Consider the following 22,939-nt stretch of genomic DNA (forward strand, 5'->3'; position numbering starts at 1 on the left):
CCCCAGAATTCGTCTCAAGGACGTTCGCAAGCCAACTCCAATCATGCACTAGGCGTTCCAATCCATATGGCTTTATCGTCACGACGTATACGCAATGCCCACTTTTGATTGTCTTGTTATGCCTCAAATTTATTTTCTGCGTCGCATCATTATGATTTTTATAAGCCTTTCAATTCCAAACGGACATGCCACTATCGGCGTGGTCACCAACTTGACTTAAGTCCTTGAGAACTCTTTTCACATTCATCCATCCATTCGCGTTACATCTCATCCTTAGTCCTTTTTATCGATGGAATAGCTCTTGTGGGGGAAATCTTCCCACAGCATTTATAGTAATCCATCAATCCCGGGAAACTTCAACTTTCAGTAATTCATACCGACCTTAATCAATTCATCGCTTATTCCATTGCTCTAGGGTTGCACAGAGATTTCATTTCCTAGCATTTCGCGACTAAGGAATCTCACTTTATCAAGCCCACAGCTCGCACTCTTCACATTTAGCATACAACGGGCGTTTCCTTAGGGTCCATATGATACCCTCGTAAGCTGTTCATTTTTCTCGTAGCTCCTTAAACAAGTCCGATCGGCGTCTCATAAGGTGGCAACAATCAATCCCATTATTCCTTGGATACTTACTCCGACTATTGTCAATTTCTTGCTACCATATGTTGAATCGTTCAAGCTGTCCTTCGTACCATCCACTTGAGAGCTCATACCTTGGTTTTTTGCTCTCATGGGTCACCAATCCGATCGGGTAGCATTTTGTGCATTTTTGTCACTCTTTTCTCAAGGGGCATTAGTGCCTTAACCTCTTGGTTCCACAACCAGCTAACACGAACTTATCCCAATTTCATTCACTCAACCGAACTTCGACAAATCCTGGAATTCGACATTGTCTACAAAGTAGTTCCTCAGAAATATCTTACGTAAATCATTTGAGCTCTGCATCTTCTTTCTTAGCCCGGACGCTAAATTTTAACACCGAGATGATTAGAACTTTCACTTCCTTCCATACTAGCGTATCCTACCCTATGAAGGAAACTATATATTTCAGTGGCATTCTTTTACTTTGAATCCACCTCGTCCTTCCTATTACATAGGACGCCAATCTTGGAGTCTATGCCAACGGCGGTGCATTTATTCCGGGATTCCAAATGTCACCATACTTGGCATTTTCTTCCAATGATTTAGTCACCTCAAGTGGTAAGGTTTCAAGGAGTCGAGGTTCTTCCTCGGTTTTCACAAATCCATATTTTGGATATTCAATTCGACTACCTCAAGTCGCCTGGCAAATACATCTTAAGTACCCTTTTCTCTTACTCATCCATTCATTAAAATCGCGAGTAGTTAGGACTATTAAATCCATTCACTTTTCTTTTCAACAACGGCCATCTCATGGTCCAATCGTCTTTAAGGATAACGTCTCATTCTTTAGGGACAACAACTTAGAACCCCATTTCCAATGGTTCCAGTTCAATCTCAATCAAACTCGGAGAACCATTAAATCTGGGCAACCTAGCATTCCAATTTTCCTTAACACTTTCCATGACAAGGGAGACGGACTACCCATCTTACACCATGGGTCTTACGCTTAGGTAATAGCCATTCCTCACGGGCACATTCCATGTTCCATAATGAACATCTCTTTGTTCGTAATCTATGAGCAATAGTTTTCTTACTCATACTCCTTCCGATGATCCGCTCCTTTCATTAAGATCCATTACGAGTTCTTCGATTTAGGAATAATAACTAGCCACAAGGCTTCCAAATTTCAATCCACTCGGGAACTTTACGTTTCATTCAAAGGGTCCTTGACCACCCTTAGTACACTTAGACGGCTTCGAGAACTTTGTCTCGTATTGGTTGATCGCCTTCATATCTTTGCAAAGCTATTAAAGTTCAGGCAATCCTTGTTATCGAGAAACCTCGGAAAGGTACTTTCTATTGAACAACTTAGCGAAAGCAATCTAGGCAGATATCATGCCTTCAAGGAAAAGCTCTTCCTTTGGTAACCTTTCACCAATCATTCATGGCCTCATATGGATAGTAACTGCCGGGGTCACTTCTTTTCTTACGTGCACCCAAAACCTCTAATGTTTCCTTACACAATCCCCAATCCAAAGAAAGGCAGTTTTAAATTTACTCTCTCCATCAAACTTAATCAATCTCACTCTTATGCATTCATCCACAAGCTTTCTTTCAAACGATTTTCATTTCCATTCTTTATCATCTTTCCCACGATCTCTACCATTTACTTTCCTAACAACACAATTAACAGTAGCAATCTTATCTGTTTTGGGCAACAATGGCAACTCCTTTTTGAGTCTGTCTACCCATCGAATTTCAAATCCTCTCAAGGTTCTCTTGACCCCTTCAACTCTTGGGTCTTGCACAATTTACAAGCTCGGGCCAAACGCTCTTCTAGCGCTTATACTGTTGTAGTTCATCTTTACTCACTTATCATGATTCCTTTTAGTTCTTGAATCTTCTCATATCTTGCACACTCGAGCTAAATACTTTTTTAGTGACCATACTCTAGTCGTTTGACCTCATTAGGTCCTTATGGCACTTGAACCACTATAATTCCCTCCATGAATTAAAGACTTAAGTCATATACTCGAGTCTAGCAGTTTCAAGCTACTCATATTATTATCTATCACCAGCAATCAACCATCCAGTGGTTCTTAGGCAACTCTCAACTACTTGCCAATTATCCAAGGATTCCAAATCACCTTTAACCAGCGACTACCTATCAAGCCAGCCTCAACGAGGCAATTTCTCAATTAACAGCCAATTATTAGGCAAGTCTCAACTAGGCCATAACTCAACTAGGCCAACATCAATCAACCATTCAAGGCATTACTTCAGTGAGTTAATGGCTCATACTTTAAGTATAAAGATACATGTTCCTCTAATACGAACACAACAAGCTATCACACTTTCGGAAGACATCGGTTCAACGGGGTATGAACCCCACACGCCGTCTAATCTCTCAATTAGACCTTGGTGATAATAATTACATGATGCCAACTACAAAACACACCCAACAGGCCAATCACAAACATAAATATTTTTTTAACAGCATCCACTGCCAAGCACGGAGCTTTTAATCATACCAATCACAAGCGCCATCACAAATGCCGGGTAAATTTTGAAAATTCTCCTTAAGGATCAATTTAGTGCAACACATCTCTTAATCAAGATCGGACTTAACCTAATACCTAGACTTTCCCTTTCAATTTATGGCCTGGGTCATTCCTGCCTCATTGCCGTCTTAGAAGCCTATCAAGAGCCGCTCCTTGTTCGGACCTATCTGTCCCGGCGATTACTCCCCGCTTTCATCGGACACGGTCGTTGTAGGTTGTCCCAAGTCATACATCTACGGAGAAAGCCCCATTCCACACGTACCATACCATGCTTCATTACGGTTTATAGGTATCCTGTCAACTTGTCCCATACAAAGTGACAGTTTATTAGGTTCGATAGTGATAAGCTCATGCATGCACATTCCTCGACTTCCATTTTAATGCCACAAATACAAGTACTACATGATTGTCCTTGTTACTCGTCATACCATAATCATTTCCAAATCAATTCTCATCCACAGAAGATCTCTAATTCCACCAATGACCGTCACATCTCATAAATCCATTGCCTATGTTCTAGCATATAACTCAAGTTGGGTCATTGGCAAGCCATAATCATAATTGTACAGTCCATCTGACCCTCTGTTCATAAGTAATTCTCTATTAAACTCAAGCACATTTTCAACCTCATTGTCCGGGCTTATGACTTTTCAATCTTTGTTTGCTTCCTTATGAACTTCGGTTGTAACATCTCCCAAGTTCATCCATTACAATCATTACTAGAACCATTAGAGTACCACACAAGTTCAAGCCTATAATCCTCAAGATTCAAAAATCAATGCTTAATCCTAAGGGTCTCACTATCAAATCGTCCTCAAGTCATCACTCCATATCAATCCAAGTCGATTTGGATCGAGCTGACCTCGCTCCGATAACAAACAAACGGGTATGTCACGCCCCGAACCTAGTAAGCACGCGAATATCCTACCATGCCGTTTGACTTGCTTTGGTCTCCCCGAATCCCTCGGCCATCAAGTTATAAGTTTATATAAATTAATTGAACTTGAGGAAGCGAGCAAACTACTCCTTTTCATTAATCACCAATAATGACTTATGACGAAGGATGGTACCTCTTTTAGTATTCACCAAACTGGCTGCATAATCAAAGCAGACAATACAAAATTATCAATTTCTTAAGATTACAAAGGGTTATATCCGAATAGAACTTAATATCTAAGTCCTCCCAAAAACGCCTTCCGATGTTACTCCATGGCAATCACATGATGCATCACTTGGGACTCGAAAATGGTGATCCCACGATAGGGTGATATTTACATCTCAATAAGCTAACCCTAAACCTAGACTAGGCAGCTAGTACCTCCAGAGGCATTATTATCTATTTTATTTTTATAATAATCCACAAAACAAAGCACATATCATGAAACAGCAACACACGTCAACATGCATGGCATAACAATCACAATTTCAAGGCATAGCTCATCGGATGACCAAGCTTTACGTACTAGCATGAAAATAATTTCATATATTATAGTTTAATTTTCATTTTACCATAATTTCTCAACTCGGTGAATTGGCCCGTGTAAACATGCCTCGGGCTCACCATTCAATCTCAACTCCTCGACCAGGCCCGTATATTACTACGCCTTAGGCTATAACAATTTCTGGACCCGCGTTTCAACGCATCGGGTTCCCAATGCCATCTCCATGGCCCATCTCAACACGCATCAAACTTACCCCGCATGACCAAGACTCGGGGTATAACTTCTCCTCGCATGACCAAGTCCCGGGGTAAACTCGTCCTCGCATGGCCAAGTCCCAAGGTTTCACATATTTCATTTCCTTTCTCCTAGCATGGCACAAGTCTCGGGATAAACTCGTCCCCGCATGGCCAAGTCTCAAGGTTTCACATATCTCGTTTCCATCCACTAGCCAATTCATATTATGTCTCTCATTATTAAGGGCTCACGAGCCGTTCTTATCTTTCCACAAACTTCATGATCGAGTATATCAAACTCAAGCAATCAACAATACTATTAATATGAGAAACACCATGGCCAACACTTTTATTGCATGGAAAACAGTTCACACATTAAGGCAATCAAATATCAGATGACCATTAAAAAACACAATTTCACTCTAAAGTAAACACACATTGTTCGACAACTATAAGCCACATTGGACCTTGCTCATTGTAAGTACAAATCACCTTGTAAAATCCATCAATTGAAAGTCAAATTCCTCCATTAGTACCTTAACTTCCTAATAAAGGGTTAGGGGTGACTTACTAAGCAAATTGGACTAGCTCAATCCACCAAATGAAGCCTCAAGGTCCAACTTCAATTCTGTCCAAAAATAGGACAGTATACGGTTTGAGTTCAATTACACAAATCAGCCATGAAACCACTTCTAAACTCCAATCCAACTTGTGTACTCCACAATAACACATTATACTATATCCTAAGGTGTATTATCAAGAATTTCAAAGCCAATCGACACATTAAATAGCCTCCAACAGCTTCAACCTGAACAGGGCAGCAGCTAAGCAGAAACTGGTTTTGCAACAACCAACTTAAATCAGCAATTAAACTTCCTCTAAACTTCAAGTTATCCCATAATCTTCTTGCTAACCTCTCAATCTATGATTATAGAGGTCTCACCAAAAATTTGAATTCAAAATGACACCTTTAAGGCCTCCAATCAGTCCAATTCCTTTAGGCGCGCAAATGGACAGATTCTGTCCTCCAGAATTTACCTCAAATCAGCCATGAAAATTCTTCAAATCTCAACTAAACTTGCAATCCTAACTCAGCCAACTCAAGTACAACATGTCTAGAAGGTTTCACCACAAGTTGGAAGCCAAATGAGCTTTGGAAACCGATGCAAGAAGGCTCTCTCTCAAACCGGGTCAGATTCTACCTCGTCCAGACCTTTGTCCATTCAAACAGGCGTATGGGAAAAACTACCAGGCCAAATCGAGCTTATAATATGTCCCTGGAAAAATAAGACAATAAGCTTTCAAATGGAGGTGGTCTTACTTCAAGACGACGTCGGACGAAAAAGTTATAGCTAAATCAGTGAAGCAGTCAGACAAAGCAGCCAGCTGGTCATGCTGAGTAGATTCTGCTCATGGGAAAGGAAGAGGAAGAAGGGGGCAACGTAGAGAGGGAGAGAGAGAAAGTGTTCAACTGAAGTGAAGAGAGAGAGTGTGTGTTTATCACCAATAATTGGGGTTGGTCAAAATGTGAATAGTAAGTCAATAGGGTTAATTATGGATAATTATCCAAAAATTCATATTTGGCCTTATTTTCATAAATATCTTGGAATTCATTGAACATCGTTGACCAATATTTCTCTCACATTTTCGGTAGTCCATGGGGGTGTCAATTGACCAAAATGCCCTTCATCCTTCCTTAACACCAAATTATACCTCCTAGGGGCAAAATGGTAATTTTGCACTGATAGTCCAAATTTTTCGCTTTTCCAATAGAAATTACCCTTGATGAGGTGACGTCCAATTTGTATCAAATGTTGGCATGCTTCATTGTCCATTGTCCAATTTCGAAATCCCATTTTATGGTTAGTTAACTGGAGACCGATCGGATCCGAGCAAGATAACACCGAAATAAATTGTTAGATAACTTTTCATTCATTAGTCTCGAAATGACAGGAAATTCGGAATGTCACAAAAATTCTGAAATAGCGGAAGCACGTCCAGCCCATTGAAACCACCGTAGTTCATTAGGAAGACATATAGGACCTTGGAGAAAATTATGTGTATTGCGCAAAAATGAGCAATCTCAACTTTCTAATTTTTGTAAAAGCATCGGAACGGATACATATCTTTGTCGGCTCAGGTGTTTCCAACACTATGGCTTTTATAGAACAATCTCCCTATATATATATATATATATAAGAGACTATTTAGGTTATGCATGTGCAACGATTAGAGTTAAAGATAAGGAGCAAAATTTTGATGGTATTTGGAAATCCTGCTATGTCGTTTTATAGAACACCGAGAGCATCATCATGCATACATAGTCTAATGCGTCTCCTAAGATCATCACATTCTTGGTTCACAATATTCTTACCCATCAATTAAATCAAGTCATGCATTTGCAAGTTCCCTTGCTCAATTCTTATCAAGGATCTCTCGGTGAGAATTCGTGATCCTAGTATTGCTTTAAAATCGCAACTGTCGAGCACTTTCTTTACATGCTCACTACCCGGCCCTTAAAAAAACAGGCAGTGTGCAGAAATATCTCCTTCTCATTTGCGTCTAGTCTATCACAAATTATTTTGACTAATAATTTATTATCAACCTCCGAGAAATTCCTTTTCCTTTGTATAATAATTATTTATCACATGACCACTCAAGACAATAGATATATAATTACACGCACTGCCAGAAAAATAAAATAAAATTTGAGCTATAGTAAAATTTACGACTTTGGGAAAAACATGATGGTTAAGTATGGACCAAGATATCTAATAGTTGTTAACATCTAGACTTATTTTGACTGAAAACCGCATAACAACTTCGAGGAAATGGCTTTGATCGCGTGCGTGTGTGTGTGTGTGTCTATATATATATATATATATATATATATATATATTGTTGGCTTCCTCGAAATATGTCCTTCCCAACCTTCGACTAGTATTTTTTTTCTTTGCTTTCCTTTTTCAACAAATGATCAATACTAATTTACCAAATGACGACTCAAAAGACATATAATTACAAAGCCAACTAAGTATGTAATAGGTCCAGCGCTATTTGATGGTTTTTCATGGGACGCGAACCCGAAAGCCCCGCCACCCTGTAGGCTCATAAAACACCCCCTTAAGCCCTATTAACAAATTAACTTCGGACCTTTGATTTAAAATGCAACAGCCATTACTTGATCTCACAAAAATAATGATGATCGCTACTTGCTCTAGCAACATTCTTGAAAGATGCACGACTTTTTATTAGGTAGGTCAACAAAAATGACGGTGCTTAAGGATGGACTCAATTATTGCACAAACTCACAAACAACTTTATGGCGGTGGATTCTTTGTCATCTAAGTCATAGGCTCACCATTGGCTAGCAAACTCTGCTGGCATCCTCGAAATGGCATCCCCAACCTCTGAGCAGTAGTAACTTTAGAAAATCACCTTCGAGGAATGGTTTCCATCTTTTGGTCTTCTACTCTTCGTTTTCCATTTTGTAGTTGAAGTATTTTATGTCATTAGCTTAACTTTTGTTAAAAGGCTCACTAATGAAAAAACCAAGAAAAAAAACAAAGAAAAAGAAAAACCTTTGATGGCTTTGTCGAAAGGGCAATTCCCAATCTCCAAGTAGTCGTCTTTTCTTTGCTTTTCCTTTTCTTTTCGTTTTTTTTCAAGTGATCCGTAACAATTCAACACATGACTATTTAAACGATACATAATTATGTGCACAACTAAGTATATAATAGGTATAAAATTATTTCAATTTTTTTTATACGCAAAGTTATTAGCATGAGTACAAAGGCCTTGCTATCCTGAAGACCCATAAAACGTCCGCAAGCCCAGGAACAAATCAAGTCTAGGTCCTCACCTATAATAGTAATTCTGGCATAGAGCAACTTTGCAAAAGTGGCTTTTACGACTATATCCTTGAGAAAGATTATAGGGCCGGTTTGGTACAGCATTCCTAATTAACATTGGGGCTCTAAAGTCCCTTGGCCAAATACAAATGGTGTTTGGTTCATTTTTTAACTCACTTTGGGAAGATGCAATTACATATCAAATGCTCTCCAAAGTCCTTTAGCCTAAAGTACTAGGTACTTTAAGCTAACGGACTTTTGGGAAATGCAACTAATTTTTTTTATTATTTTAATTTTGTCACCTTCGCTTGCTATCACCGCCTACCACCATCGGCCATTGGCCATCAATCGCTAGTTGCCGCCGCCGGTTGCCGGTTGCCTGTTGTCGTCACCGGCCGCCGCTCGCCGCTGTCGGCCGCCGATCGCCGCCGCCGATCGCCGATCCCCGCCGCCGGTCGCCGCTAATCGTCGGTTGCTGCCATCGCCATCGCCGGTCGCCACTGCGGGTCGCCGATCCCCGCTGCCGCCACCTCCGATCGCCTATCCCCGCCGCCGCTGCCGCCTGTCGCCAATCCCCGCCGCCGCTGCCACGGGTTGCCACCGGTCGCCAGCCACCGTCGTCGCCACTACCGGTCGCCGCCCGCCGGCCGGCCATTGTCGCTGCCTTTTTTTCAAAAAGAAAAAATATTTTACAAAGTTTATTTTTACCAAACAATTATGTCAAAGTTGCTTTTCAAATGTGTTTTTAAAATATACTTTACCAAACACTACTTGGATTTTGAAAAATGCCTTTAACACAAAAGTATTTGCATTTTCTTAAAGTCCCTTGGCCAAATGCTGAACCAAAGAGGGCCATAATTTGGGTTGTGCAATGTATATTTATATATTTGTCACCTGGCGAAATGTGTCATAGCGGTTCTTGATATGAGTGGTTGACATTGATATTTGCGGCCTATTATATAGTCATTGATGCATCTCTATGATGCATTGACGCATTTATGTGATGCATTGACTAATGAAGAATATATGAAATATTCTTGTTATTTGAGAATACCCGTTGGTATTACTTCCACGAGCATTATGCCGATATATACTTATACAAAATGGCATTAATCATTACTTGAGCTCAAAGAAGTAATGATGATTGTCACTTACTGAGCTGTGAGTTTGCTCTCCCATTTTATTACCATTCTATGTGGCGCGGCCTAAAACGTCATTTACCAAACAAATTCTAGGAATTGAGAGTTCTTGTGAATTCCTTTTGAAAATGGTGTGTATATTTTAAAATCTTGTGAATACAATTTTTACCTGATGAATAATTTTTATATGGAGTTAAATATTTATGAAATAGTAATTAAAAATAATTCCAATATGTTTTAAACCTGGTGAGCACAACCTGAAACCTATAAAAAGATAAATTTGTTCAGGTTTGTGCCATCAGGACTAAAAATTAAAGTGCTATCTCAGGACCATCTTTCATCCGTAGAATTAAGGAATCCCAAAGGTTGTTGCATATTACTGCCGGATGTATTGTGGTCAGCAAGGCTCAGGCAATTGGGAGCCGGAGCCACATATTAGCAAGACACGAGAAATTAGATAGCATTATGAACTAAGAAAAATTGTCAAAAAAGTCCTAAATTTTTTATGTCCGTAATGAGTCCCTGAGGTGCACTAATCATCTCGGAAGCATGAAAAAGTTTTGGTATGATCAGTAGCTTTGAGATATTTGCAAATGAAGAGCTCAAATTGAAGAATCGGTCGACCAAGAACCATATATGTTTAGTCATTCACGACAGGGATCAAGGAAGAAGAAACTTCCCCCGACGAGTCTAACCAAACAGATTATCAACCATTAACTTCATCTTTTTCCTTAACCAAGGACATAATGTCCCATTTCTCAAACGGCAATCTGGCTAAGAATACCCAGTCTAGAGGAAACCTACATTTGATAAACAGGGCATCTGAAAATTGGCCAGAGGAAAAGATTGGGCACCTGAAACTCTCACCTTTTGTTTACTGGGAAAATTCTACACCTACTGGTAGCAACCTTTATATGGCTGAACACCACCACAATGAAGCAATTATACTTGGTGTCAGTCTGGATAAGTGTACCCACCATCTCCAGATGTGCAACTTATCCTAACTTCTGAATGTGCTCTTATGCAGCCAATGACCCACTACTTCCACGCTTCCACTTTCATTAAGCTTTATAAGCACAAAAATTCCACCGGGCCAGATTTATTTACCTGGGATGTGTGTAGATAATTCTTCAGACCAAAGATGCAACAACATATTTTACTGCGAAAAACCATTTACATAGGGACAAGTGTGCTCGTGCGTGCGGGGAGAGAGGGGGAGATAGAGAGAGAGAGCGCTCTGCAATTACCGACAGCCTCAGCTACAGTCAGCTCGTTGAGAGAATTGATTGTAAAGTAGAAATAGAACGAGGATTCCTGAATTCTTCTCGATCAATATGAATGAAGACGAGTGCTAGGAAGACGATAGCATTAGATTTTGAAAGAGATTTTTCGAGAAGGGTCCTTCAGGGAGATGTTGCTCACAGGCATAATGCTCGAGTTCATTGATCGATAAAGTGAACTTTGGTTAAAACTGCACAACCGCTCTGCTATGCTCATAAAAGCCTCTTAAAGAGTGCATTTTACCATGGTCCACTGTGAAAGAACAATCATTTCCCATATGTTATCTAATGTAAATAGGTGCTAACTGCAGTATTTTAACAATCTTTCGTACGGACAATTCAGCTGGTTAAAATGGTGGATGGCTGTTCATACCGTTAAGGTTTGCACCTTCATAAAAAACTTGCAGAAGAGAAATTACTTCTGATGCCATTATACCTCCACAAAATCTGAAAGCCTCTGATCCAGAATTTCCATTACTGCAAGACAAACAAGAAAAAGTTGGAGACATTCATAAATCAAGCACACACTTTGAAGGGCAAGCATAGATGAAATTTATGTGAAAGCCACCCAATATTTCTGATAATTCCACGTTTTTACCTAGCTCGTCGCTTGAAACCAGAGACAGATTCCATTTGCAAAACATTTCCAAATATCAAGCAAGAGATAGTTTAGCAGACTAATTGACAAAGCACTTTGCACAAGAAGGTACGTCTCAGCAAAAACAAGTTTGCTGATATAGAAATGTGCTCAACTTGGGAAGTTTACAGTTAGGTCCTAAGAATATCAATTTCAAGAAATGCCTGTACTCCAGGAAACAGGTTTGCAGGCAAGTAAATTATCTCTAAAGTACAATTTACTTCAAATGACAGTAAGTAGGCTCTATACCTTGGCAAACTTCTCCCAAGAGATTTAAAAGAGGTGTTTGGGGTAGCTATGCCTTAAACCTGATGTCCTTGGAGAACAAACAATAGCTGTAAACAAGGGATACTTTGAGGCATTTAACACAGATGGGTAAGTTTCTCTTCAGAGAGATACTGGCATGGCTAATCTGATTAAGAGAAGATTTGCAAATGACTTGTATACTGATTCTGCCTAGCATGGATTTCAATCAGCTGCATCTTCCAATCATTGTATATGAACCATGTCACCATTATAACGACAGTCTCATTCTCTCTAAAATGAAACAATGCAATAATTTGGGCTAGTTCTTGAGCTCTACGCGGTGGACATTGAGCAAGATGGTACTTCATCTGCTTCATCTGCAAGATGCGTCCTCCCTGTGCTTGAACTGCTTCTTTCAAAACTAACAATTCAATAGAAAGACATTGTCCATAATCTATATTAGCTACTTTATGTACTGCTCAAGTCACAATCAAACAGATCCATCTATTGTTTCTTACTCTTGTTTAACGTTTGACTCCAATAGTTTATCTTTGAATCGGTGCATCTCTTAGTGCCGTTTCCTTCGTTCAAGGCTTGAATCATGTTCATCCTTTGCTTGGTGTGTAGACTAAGTGAGGAAGATCGTTGTATCCTAGGGACAGGATTTTTGTCAAAACCAACTGCATTTGTAACGCTCCGATCCTCGAGCGCGCGGCATCCCCGCCATCTCGTCCCTCGGGTTAAAAGGATAGCATCCCGGGCACACTACCAACCCATGAGATTAACTACGCATGTAGAAACGTACAATATTCCCGGACAAGATATAAGATAGGGATAGGCAAGTAGGAAAACGCATTAATTCAAAAACATGATTTTATTTACAGTCACATCATAAGTCAACCGAGATGACTCATTAATCAGCCCCATACTTCGGGGCGGGGTAGGATCAACTTCATATCTACTCCAAATAGAGCTACGTCACTCTTGTCATTATCGCCTTTTCAAGAACTACTAGCTTCATCACTTAGAACTTGAAAATAGTATAACAATAATAGGGTGAGATATAAATCTCCGTCAGTTAACGTCAAAGCCTGGCTAGGGGGTTGATTCATCCAGAGGGTCCTATCAATCAATCACATATCGATATATAAATATTACAATCACATGCAGCTCACCCGCTGAAAATCACACGATATGCAATATTCGACATAATATGCCGCACATAACAACCCATAGATATCAAGTCAATCGCATACGCGGACACCACACGTGGTCCGATTATTAGCGGCCATCCGGCCCAATTGCACACGACCGGTGTGACTTTACACTACGATCGGCCGTGTTTACCGGCGGGACCAAGCTTCGTCCCTTACTTCCGACGACGGCATCCGATAGCCCGTGCGATTCGTATGAATGGCACGGCACGGCACTATCAGGAATCCCTGTAGGGACTTCGGTCCGTTACAAGTCGTTACTAGCATCCGACAATCCATGTGATCCGTACGACCGGCACCGGACACGTATTGACGGCATCCGACAAGTCGTATGATTCCGTATGACCGGCACAGCACGAACTTGTCGAGAATAATCTATCGTATGACCACTCGAGCATACTCAACAAATAGTCAGTTTATAATCTGCATTTAGTCAAATGCTCACGCAATATGTTCACACAAAGAAACTCCACGAGTAATCACACAAATGCACATGTTATCCCATGCGACCTTGCATCCATAAATCGAGTGGTCAAACTCAGACCAATCAATCAATTTAACCAGATATTTAACCCAGTCATTCATATATATTCACGAATTGTGCACAAATAACAATTTAATAATGAACAATCAATCCAATTGCATATAAACTAATTCATTCATTTACTTAATCGAGCGCTCACCTTTAACCCGCTATTCACTCACAATCACGCAAAATCATCCAATCGATCAACTAATTTAATCTCAATCAATCACATTTGAACTAACTTAGATAATTATGGTCATTCAACCTATATAGAGTCTCTAGCCTATCCCAACCCTAATTAATCTACTTAAACACCATAATAATCTAATTAAACTAATCCAAACGTAATTAACGATCTAACCAAGGATTAGAGGTTGACTTACAGTCAATTATGCAGGGCGAGTACGTCACGATCCTTGAAAATCCCTTGGCACGAGCTTCAGATGTTGTTCGGACACTTGGGCTCACGGGCTAAACTTTTCAGCCAACTTGGCCCACGGACCAGGCACAAGGCCCAGACTCTCGGCCCAAAATTCTCGGCCACGGCCTAGCACATGGCCTAGGTTCTCGGCCAACTTGGCCGGACATGAGCCAGGCGTGGCCCAGGTCAAAACAGGCCACAGTCCATGGAACTGGCCCGCGAACAGGGCACATCGGAGACAGAACAGGGCAGGCAGAGGCAGGGTAGGGATGTTCGCAGCTGTGGCGGCTCTTTTGGGTGGTAAATGGCTCCGAGGTTGACAGTGAGGGTGTGAGGTGGTCGGGACAATTTCAGGGGACAGCCGTGGGTGGCAGAGCAGCGACTGAGAGCTGAAAACAGAAGCAGAATCGCAGCACAGGTGGAGGTAGAGCAAGGTCTCCGGTTTGGGCTGTTCTGGGGTTCCGATGGTGGTGGAACTTCGTGGGGCTGACAGTGGTGGTCTGAGGGGGACTGAGGGAGGTGGCTGGTGGCTCTTGGTGGTCGGAACAATTGCAGAACCAAGCGGCGCAGCAGCGGGCAAAACAGAGCATAAAACAGGGGAACAAAGCAGACACTTCGATTCTTGGGGCTGTTCGGGGTTCGGCGAGGGACTAAGGCGGCTCAACGAGAAGAGGACAGGTGCGGGGGTGGTCAAAGGAAGGATCGGAGCTGCAGCAGGAGCGAAAACAAAGCAAGGGCAGCAGCTGCAGCAACACAGCAGAAACAGAAACAGGGTTGTAGCAGGGGAGTCAGGCTGATTCGAGGCTCCCGGGGGCTGCTGCAACGGCAGCGATGGCTGCAGGCGATGGAGGGAGTGGTGGTTGACGGGCTGTGAGGTGGTGGTGGTGTTCAGTGGCTGAGGAGGCGTCGCACGAAGTGAAAATAGAAGAAGAAAAGAAGGGTAAAGAAGAAGAAAAAGAAGAAGGGGCAGGGGAGAGTCGGCAGAGCAGTTAACGTGGGGAGAGAGAAAAATCCAGAATTTTTTTGACTAGGGAGGGGCTAAATTGATAAGGTGGGTCCACTTTTATCATTTCCCTTATCTTATAGTTCATAAATCCTAGGGTGTCACAGCATTAGATCATGAATTCTTTTGGAAGTACCCGTCTCCAAGACAGAATCATCGATACACCTTTTCCGGAAATTTCAGTTCTTTCTTCAAGTTCCCACAGCACCTAGTCTAAGAGAGGATCTTATGTGTGAAGAACGGACAACTCTCATTGCTCCTCAATGTCAAGGTGGGGTCATTCTTTGAAGAGCATTCTCCCCACTATTTGATATGAGATCTAATTTCTAGTACGCGGTGTCGTATACTCTCAAAATTTTATGTGAAATTGCAGTCATCCTCCCTGTCCTTGCAATTTTGCAAGGATTTTGCATCTCTCACTACGCCTTTTTTAATCAAAAGAGGGGAAGCCACCACGACAACCTCATATCTAATTGGAATCAATCCATATCTCATAGCTATATGATCAAGATCTTGCATGTCCTGTATGGCTTCCAAGTAATGATTATTAATACAAACTCATAATGCAAGTCAGATGCAACTCCCACCTAACACTTAAGCCGATATGGCTCTAACAACACTAGAGCAAAAAACAGCAACTAATTTGAGAAACTAAGTGCTGCTCATTCCAGTGTGTCATATTATTGGAACCTCAGAAGTTAATCTTTCATTAATCAGGTTTTCACTCAACATTCAAGAAGAATCCAGGAGTTTTAGCTTCTCAGCCATTTTCCTTCATAAAATCCATGGCACATAAAGATAAAAAGAGGATCCTAAACAGTTGCCAGGACCTAAGAAATCAAAATCAACAATCAGATTCTCGTGTTTTTGTCTATTGAATAACTTATGTAAACTCCGAATTTCTCATGATGTCTTTTTCATATCCACAGTCCACAGAGCGAAAGAAAAATAACTATCTGACTAGTTATCCACGGGCACAACCTATTACTCTTGGACTCCAAGTAAATACTGATTTTGCAGTTTGTAACATCGATAACCTCTGAATTCACTATCAAGCAACCACAGACAACTTACGAAGAAACACTGATTCAGCATCTCTTGAACAAATTCGACAACACTTTCTTCAAGTTTCCAGGCAATTGTAGTACCAACCGAGTCGAGTTGAAAATCCAGTATCACATCAACGTAATAAAATTCGGGCGTGCCAGGCATTACCTGATCTATAGCATGCTGCCTGAAGCCCAGAACCTCCGGAGAGAATCGTTCACCTGAAGCTACGTCACCAGTTTCCATGGTTTCAAGAACTAGTTTCCAGAAAAAGTACAAAATGATAAAACTCACGGAGAGTATTCTTGGTCGTTTATACTCCACGGGAGTTGTGCCTTCTCTTCCAATATTGACTCCACCAGCATCAAATGCACATCCCAAGTCCGGACCAGATGTATGCGCATCTGATCTTGCTCTCGTCCGACTTTTCTTCTAGAGAAATTATTTGCCCAATCCTTCTGCTGTGAATCTCCAGACACACCCTTGTCAAGCTCTCTCTACGAGGCACAGTCGCTTTCATCGTTGTGCTGGTAAAAGTGAGTAGTCACAGCATGCTATTGAAAAAAGAAAACGAGAAGAACAAGTAGAAATGCCGATCAGTGGAGTTCACTTACCTCTGAATTCCTTCCTTAGCGAGTTTCCTGATCATCCTAACAACAAAAGCAGCGAGCAAACACTGCCATACTCATCTCTGCCAATCGATTTAGAAGCTCCCATGGTCTTGGTTCGCATGCCTCGAGGGAGGACAGCTCATGAAGTACCGTTTGTCTATGTTCCTCAGTACTCATTCGACAATCTTGCAAGTCTTCCTGAGGATCTGTTTCAATCGAACTAACTTCGTGCATATGTGAACTCTCGGCTTCTAAATCGGTTGATTCAAGAACAACCTCGCTGAGTAAAGCTAGATCCATTAGCTGATTGTACAGAATCTCATTCCTTAAATCATCATTCAGTTGCTTGCATATTATTCGGAGTCCCCATTTTTTCACTCTTACATACTGTGTTGTAAGGCTAAATCGTACGTACCTCCCCTCAATTTGACCAAAATCGACTTCTCCCCATAGATCTATGGAATGATGAAGCCAAACATGATCTATGCCATTAGACAACAAACCCTGTCGTTGGGAACCCCGACTTTGGCCATTAACATGTTTTTCAATCTCCAAGAGATTGGGCCCCTGTCCATATCCATGAACAACAATACGGAGACTTAATCCAAGAAACTTATGATACAAATCCTCGGAAGCCATGAAAGATATTGAATCCCCTTCAACAGGGAGGATCCACTCTGGCATCCGGCATCCGGGAATAATAATAGAGCACTCGGGCCTCTCCTGTTATAAAGGTAGACTATTAGAAAGCACCCAAATTTGTTATTTGTATCCGAATAGAAGAATTCAATTTGAGTTTAGTAAGTAATCGTAGTGAATTCCACTTCCTACTACAGCTCTATAAATCAGTAGAGATCCAATGATTCTCACTTGAATTCATATACAAGTCTCATGCGAAATAAATTATTCCCATAAAAGTACTACGGTGGATTTTCCTTAAGCCTTCGATGTTGCATTTTCTTAAGTTTTCCAACTCCACAATGATGAGAGAGAGAGAGAGTCTAACCTGTGAGGAAATATCAGCCATGGCCAACCCTCTACGGACAAAATCATTCAATGAAGTCAAATGATCAGTATTCTTCAGAGAATGGTGATTTTGCGCGTCAAACCAAATAACAGATGGTGGAAGCTTCGGAATCTCTCGTAATCCATCGCACCATGAAACTATCAATGTGGACAAATGATCACGCTTGTGGATGGACGTAGGAAGGCTGGTAATTTCGTTCCCATGCAGCTCTAAACTTTCTAAAAGGGGAACACAGAAAAGATTCTCAAGAAACTCGACTTCGAATAGACTACAATACCTAAAGTTTAATTTGCGTAATTTTGGAAGTCCGATCTTCATGCCCGAATCAGCTGAATAATCGTACTTGGGGAAGGTGGTTAGCTTTTTGCACTCGTTAAGTTCCAATTCTTCTAAGTTTTGTAACTTGTAAATGCTAGACGAAAGGCTTATCAGCCTGTCGCAACCACCTAAGCACATTCTCCTCAAAGAGACAAGATATTCTATTGATGCAGGAACTTCTTCGATTGCAGTATATCTAAAACAAAGCTCTTTTAGGCCTTCGAGTTCATGTGGAATATCCGGGAACCTTTCAAAATATTCGCATTCTTCAATACGGAGAGCTTGGAGAGTTTTTGAATGGAGAATTGGAAAATAATGAAGTTTAGGGCAATCATTTATATCCACCACCTGTAACTTGTCATGATTTGCAATCGACTCATGTACTACTTCCAAGTTGTCGCAAGACTGGATCTCCAACTCCATCAGATTTGGAGTACGGGACAAGTCGGGTGTACAAACCAGCGAGCCGCATTCATAGAAACTGATGTACTTCAAGTTTCGGAAGCCCTGCGAAAACTGTGAAACCAACTTTGATAAACATTCTGAAAGGGAAAACAAGGACGTTCGTGGGATGCTGTTGCCACTTGTAAGGACTTTCATATTTAGATCAGGCGACTTGAAACCTACTATTCCGGTTGCTTTTATTCCAAGTTACTATAAGTTAATTTTGTGAGAATTACATACCGGATTGAGGAATTACTGAACAGTTAGAAACTTTACCCAGTAATCATAATACATATACATGGGTAAAGCTTTTTTGATGGTCGAGATTAAGCCGCATGGCACACTCACGAGCACGCTTTAACCAGCAATTTAGTTTTTATGATCGCTTAACCAAACATAATTCCTATCAACATACATTTTACATTTTTTCTTCGAAAGAACTGAATAATATATACCCACATAGTATAAAACAGATTACATACAAAAAATTTTAGACAAATATTAAAAGAATTAGGTATGATACCATTAAAAATCTCAAATAGGTAGACGCATTTATCCCAAACTGATTTTGTCTCACAAAAAAACTCAAATTGAAATACCTGAACCAAATCTATTCTTCATTAGTAGACAAAAATAGTTTTGGCAAAATTATGCCATGGGTCATGTTGTGAAGTTATTAGAAAGTAAAGTGAAGTGTCACATAATGAGAGTGCGGATGCCAACCACATGACAAATCTTGAAATAACATTCACTTTTCACATATATTTATAACATCTAGTTGTATTGCACGTCTTATCAACAAAATGTTCCCATTAAATATTAGAATGGTTCGCTTAATTCTTCAAATCCCAATTTCGCTGCACTTAAAAAAGTTTCTAACGCCTGTAGTTACAGTCATTTGAAGAGAAATGGTGAAATGGTTTCTAAAACAGAGGAACACCACTTCCTGTGGTGTACTCGTACATATAACACGCCTACCCATGCAGAAATGAGGTTAGATAATAAAAAATGTCAATGTAGGTATATGCTCACCTCAAATTGTTTTGGCTCTCCCAGCATTCTGCCTCCGCTGACATCAAGTACCACTAATTTATTTGGACCAGAGGAAAATTCTGGAATCCAGGGAATGCATCCAGCCCATTCCAAATATCTTAGCTGATTAGGAAGACATACAGGACCTTGGAAAGAAACATTGCGCAAGATAAGCAATTTCAACTTTCTCAGTTTAGTAAAAGCATCGGGACCAATACATATCTCTGTCCGCTTAGGTAACTCCAACACTATGGCTTTGACAGCACAATCTCTCTGTATATACATGAATATTTAGGTTATGCATATTCATTAATTATAGTCAAAGATGAGAAGCATAGATTTGATTGTGCTTGCAAGTCTTACCATGTTGCATGATAGAACATCAAGAACATCATCATACACCCATAGCCTGCTGCGTCTCCCGGGATCATCATCACATCCTTGTTTCACAATATCCATACCCATCAATTGGATCAAGTCATGCATTTGTAGCCTTCCTAGCTCAATGTATATCAAGGACCTCTTAATAAGAGTATCAAATCCCGCATTGTTTGAAGATCGCAACCTGTCTAGAACCTTTTTGTATACTCTCTTGCTCGCCCCTTAAAGAAACAGGCAATGTGGAGAAAGATCTCTTGCTCATCTTTATCTAGTCCATCATAACTCACTTTGAGCACATTATTAATCTTTTTGTCAAGGTTCTTGGAAAGCTTCTCTAGTATGCTTTCCCATACACTTCTGTTGTACCACGTAATAAGGAACCCAACACCACAAGTGCTAAAGGAAGGCCTTTAGCATGATTCAAAAAACCATGCACTAGATCTGTCCCGCCTTGTAATTTTTGGTATGTCGGAAAAGCATGCTTTCTAAGTAGCTCACGAGCTCCACCGTCATCCAGCACTTTAACTTCATACACATGCACATCATCCCAATTTAACCCGGGAGTCGAAAAATGGCTATCTCTTGTAGTAACGAGGATCCCGCTCCCACCGCCAAACCATTTGGCTTTTCCTGCTAAAGCACGTAACGTTTCTTCGTCTTCCACATCATCAAGGATGACAAGAACTCTTCTTTGACAAAGTCTAAGTGGTATTAGACTTTTACCTCTAGCGACATCGCACACCACTAATTTTTGTGGCGGTAATAATATATCATTCAAGAATTGTTCTTGCAAAGTAACTAAACCCATACAATCCTTTGATTTTTCTCGAACATTTGCCAGAAAACTTGAACCGTCAAATTTTTTGAAAATATCATTATAAATGGCTCTCCCTAAAGTTGTCTTTCCTATGCCTCCCTGTCCCCATAATCCCACCATGAGAACACCCTTAGACTCAAGGTTTAGCATTGATTTCACCTCAGCCACTCGGGACTCTATCCCAACCGGATGCTCAGCAACTTCTAAAGGTGTTTGGCTTAGGCGATTTGAGATGTCCTTCACAATTTCTTGTATAACATTTGACTCATCATCTCGGCAAAAGGGTAAAAGGAAGTTTTAGCATCGTTTTAGCAATTGGAATAAGCAAATAACAAGCAATCACCAGCCAAAAGTAACAAAGCAGTGCATCTCATTTTCAAATAATTACAGCCAAAAGAAAATGTATTCCCATCGAGTCAAATTTGAACTCCGAGAGCTCAACACCAATCAAAACATGTAGCTGTCTTCTTAAGTGATTCATGTACTTTCGCTTTAGATGTGACGATTCACTTATTCTTCGTTTTGACTCTCATGTGATTTAGGACTTTGAACGATGGTTAAGATTTTGATTCCAAAACCACTAAATTCCTCGAAAGCACGATGTTATTGCTTTACATGGCCTGCACACGCTAATTAATCCTGTACGAAATGGGGTAAGGGAAATAACGCTACTTAACATTCTGTCCATTCGGAAAACAAGTTTGAACATTCCATTTTGATCAAATGAATCAATAAATTTTTCAGCCGATGAAGTGCTAGTGTCCATTTTTAATTATTGGAAAAGCCACTCGTCTGTTTTATGGATAGCCACGTGATTTTTTGAACTCAAAATGCCACCTGTAACTAGTTTGTGAAATGGTTGGCCAAAATCGAAAATCTATAGAACTCAAAGTGACTAAAATGAAACGTGAAGACCTCAAATAGCCCATAACTAAATAAATAAAAAATTATCACACTCGTAAAGAATAGTTTCATATACAAAAGATGGAACCCTTTCTACTTTCTACTTACCCATCATTCAAAGTCCAACCGATCAAGTTACCAGCGTCCAAAAGAGCTTTCTTCCATCTCTCCATTTTCTCCGAATGCTTAGACTCATGCTTAGCTAGGCCTCGTGCATAACTCGCTCTCCCCCCTCTCACTTCTTTTGGGTCTACTTTTCTAAACACTGGTAGAACGATGAGGTCATTTTGCTCCTTGCACTCCATAATCTTGGCCAGCTCTTCCAAGCACCACCACGAGAAAGCATAATTCTCAGAGAAGACGATGATCGCGATGCGCGATTCTTCGATGGCCTGCATGAGCATCGATATTTTATCTCCCTTCCACAGTTCCTCGCTATCTCGAAAAGTGCGTATTCCACCCTGGATTAACGCCGTGTAGAGATGGCCGACGAAGTTTTTACGCACGTCCATGCCTCTAAAACTCAAGAAGACTTCATAAGGCCCTCTGGATTTCGATGAAGAAGCCATTGCTACGATGGAGTTCAACTATCAGAAAAGACTGTGGGCTTAAGATTTGATAGAGTGTTTTCCTATGAAGCACCGGGCGCGTCGGTATCGGACACAGACACGCGTCCGACACGCGTTGCAACGCCAGCGACACGCGGCGGACTCGCGAGTCGGAGAGGAAGGAGGGCGGTGAAAATGGAGATCTGAAACTACGAGATCAGGAGGAGAAGGGGAGGAGAATGTCTGCGTCTCGCCATGAGCCAGCGACAGTGGAGGAGGAGGGCGGAAAGACCGCGGATCTGGAGGAAGGGAGGCAGCGAGCGAGCCAACGCTAGAGCGAGCAGCGAGCGTCCCGAGCAGTGAATGGGTTTTGTGTGCGCCGGAGTAGAGAGCGAACGAGCGACGGAGGACCAGAGCAAGAGAGCGCCGGAGGAGAAACGAGGCAGCCAAAATCACGGTGGTTGTCGTTGCTTCGTTCACTTGGCGACACAGAGAGGGGAGGCCTGTGTTTTCAAAAGGAAAAGAGAGAGGACAGAAAGCCTGGGGAAGAGGCGAGATGAGAGACGAGCGAGGAGAGAGAGTGTGGGGGAGTGTGAGATTGTTTTTTTTTTTCATTAAAAGCTGTCAACTCACGCGCACCAACCGGACCTCCATCCAACGGCTCTCCTTCCAT

General features: G+C 41.1%; 3 protein-coding genes and 1 long non-coding RNA gene across 4 annotated transcripts in view; 1 reads left to right on the plus strand and 3 right to left on the minus strand.

Moving 5' to 3' along the window:
* Positions 1–6,873, plus strand: part of LOC125314344 — a 35,301-nt gene extending 28,428 nt beyond the window's left edge. The window contains exon 5 of the long non-coding RNA XR_007197852.1: positions 6,814–6,873. This is a non-coding gene — a long non-coding RNA (uncharacterized LOC125314344). The remainder of the gene's footprint in view (positions 1–6,813) is intronic.
* Positions 1–22,939, minus strand: part of LOC125314342 — a 396,865-nt gene that overhangs the window by 156,780 nt on the left and 217,146 nt on the right. The gene's annotated exons all lie outside the window — the stretch shown is intronic.
* The window catches only part of LOC115730551 (TMV resistance protein N-like), a 322,507-nt gene that overhangs the window by 101,100 nt on the left and 198,468 nt on the right, over positions 1–22,939 (minus strand). The gene's annotated exons all lie outside the window — the stretch shown is intronic.
* LOC125314341 (disease resistance protein RPP2B-like) lies at positions 18,754–20,102 on the minus strand. The gene is made up of 2 exons (XM_048276393.1): positions 19,981–20,102; positions 18,754–19,890 (listed from the first exon to the last, which is right to left on the minus strand). Exons 1-2 carry the CDS (start codon positions 20,080–20,082, stop codon positions 19,597–19,599), a joined length of 396 nt encoding a protein of 131 aa, XP_048132350.1. The 5' UTR covers positions 20,083–20,102; the 3' UTR covers positions 18,754–19,596.

This window comes from Rhodamnia argentea, chromosome 3 (genome assembly GCF_020921035.1).
Source record: "Rhodamnia argentea isolate NSW1041297 chromosome 3, ASM2092103v1, whole genome shotgun sequence".
NCBI classification, from domain to species: domain Eukaryota; kingdom Viridiplantae; phylum Streptophyta; class Magnoliopsida; order Myrtales; family Myrtaceae; genus Rhodamnia; species Rhodamnia argentea.

Coding starts and splice junctions, on each gene's coding strand:
- LOC125314341 (XM_048276393.1), bottom strand. CDS start 20,082: ATGGGTATGGATATTGTGAAACAAGGATGTGATGATGATCCCGGGAGA. Junction 19,891..19,980: donor ATGTTCTATCATGCAACATG/GTAAGACTTGCA, acceptor ATGTATATACAG/AGAGATTGTGCTGTCAAAGC.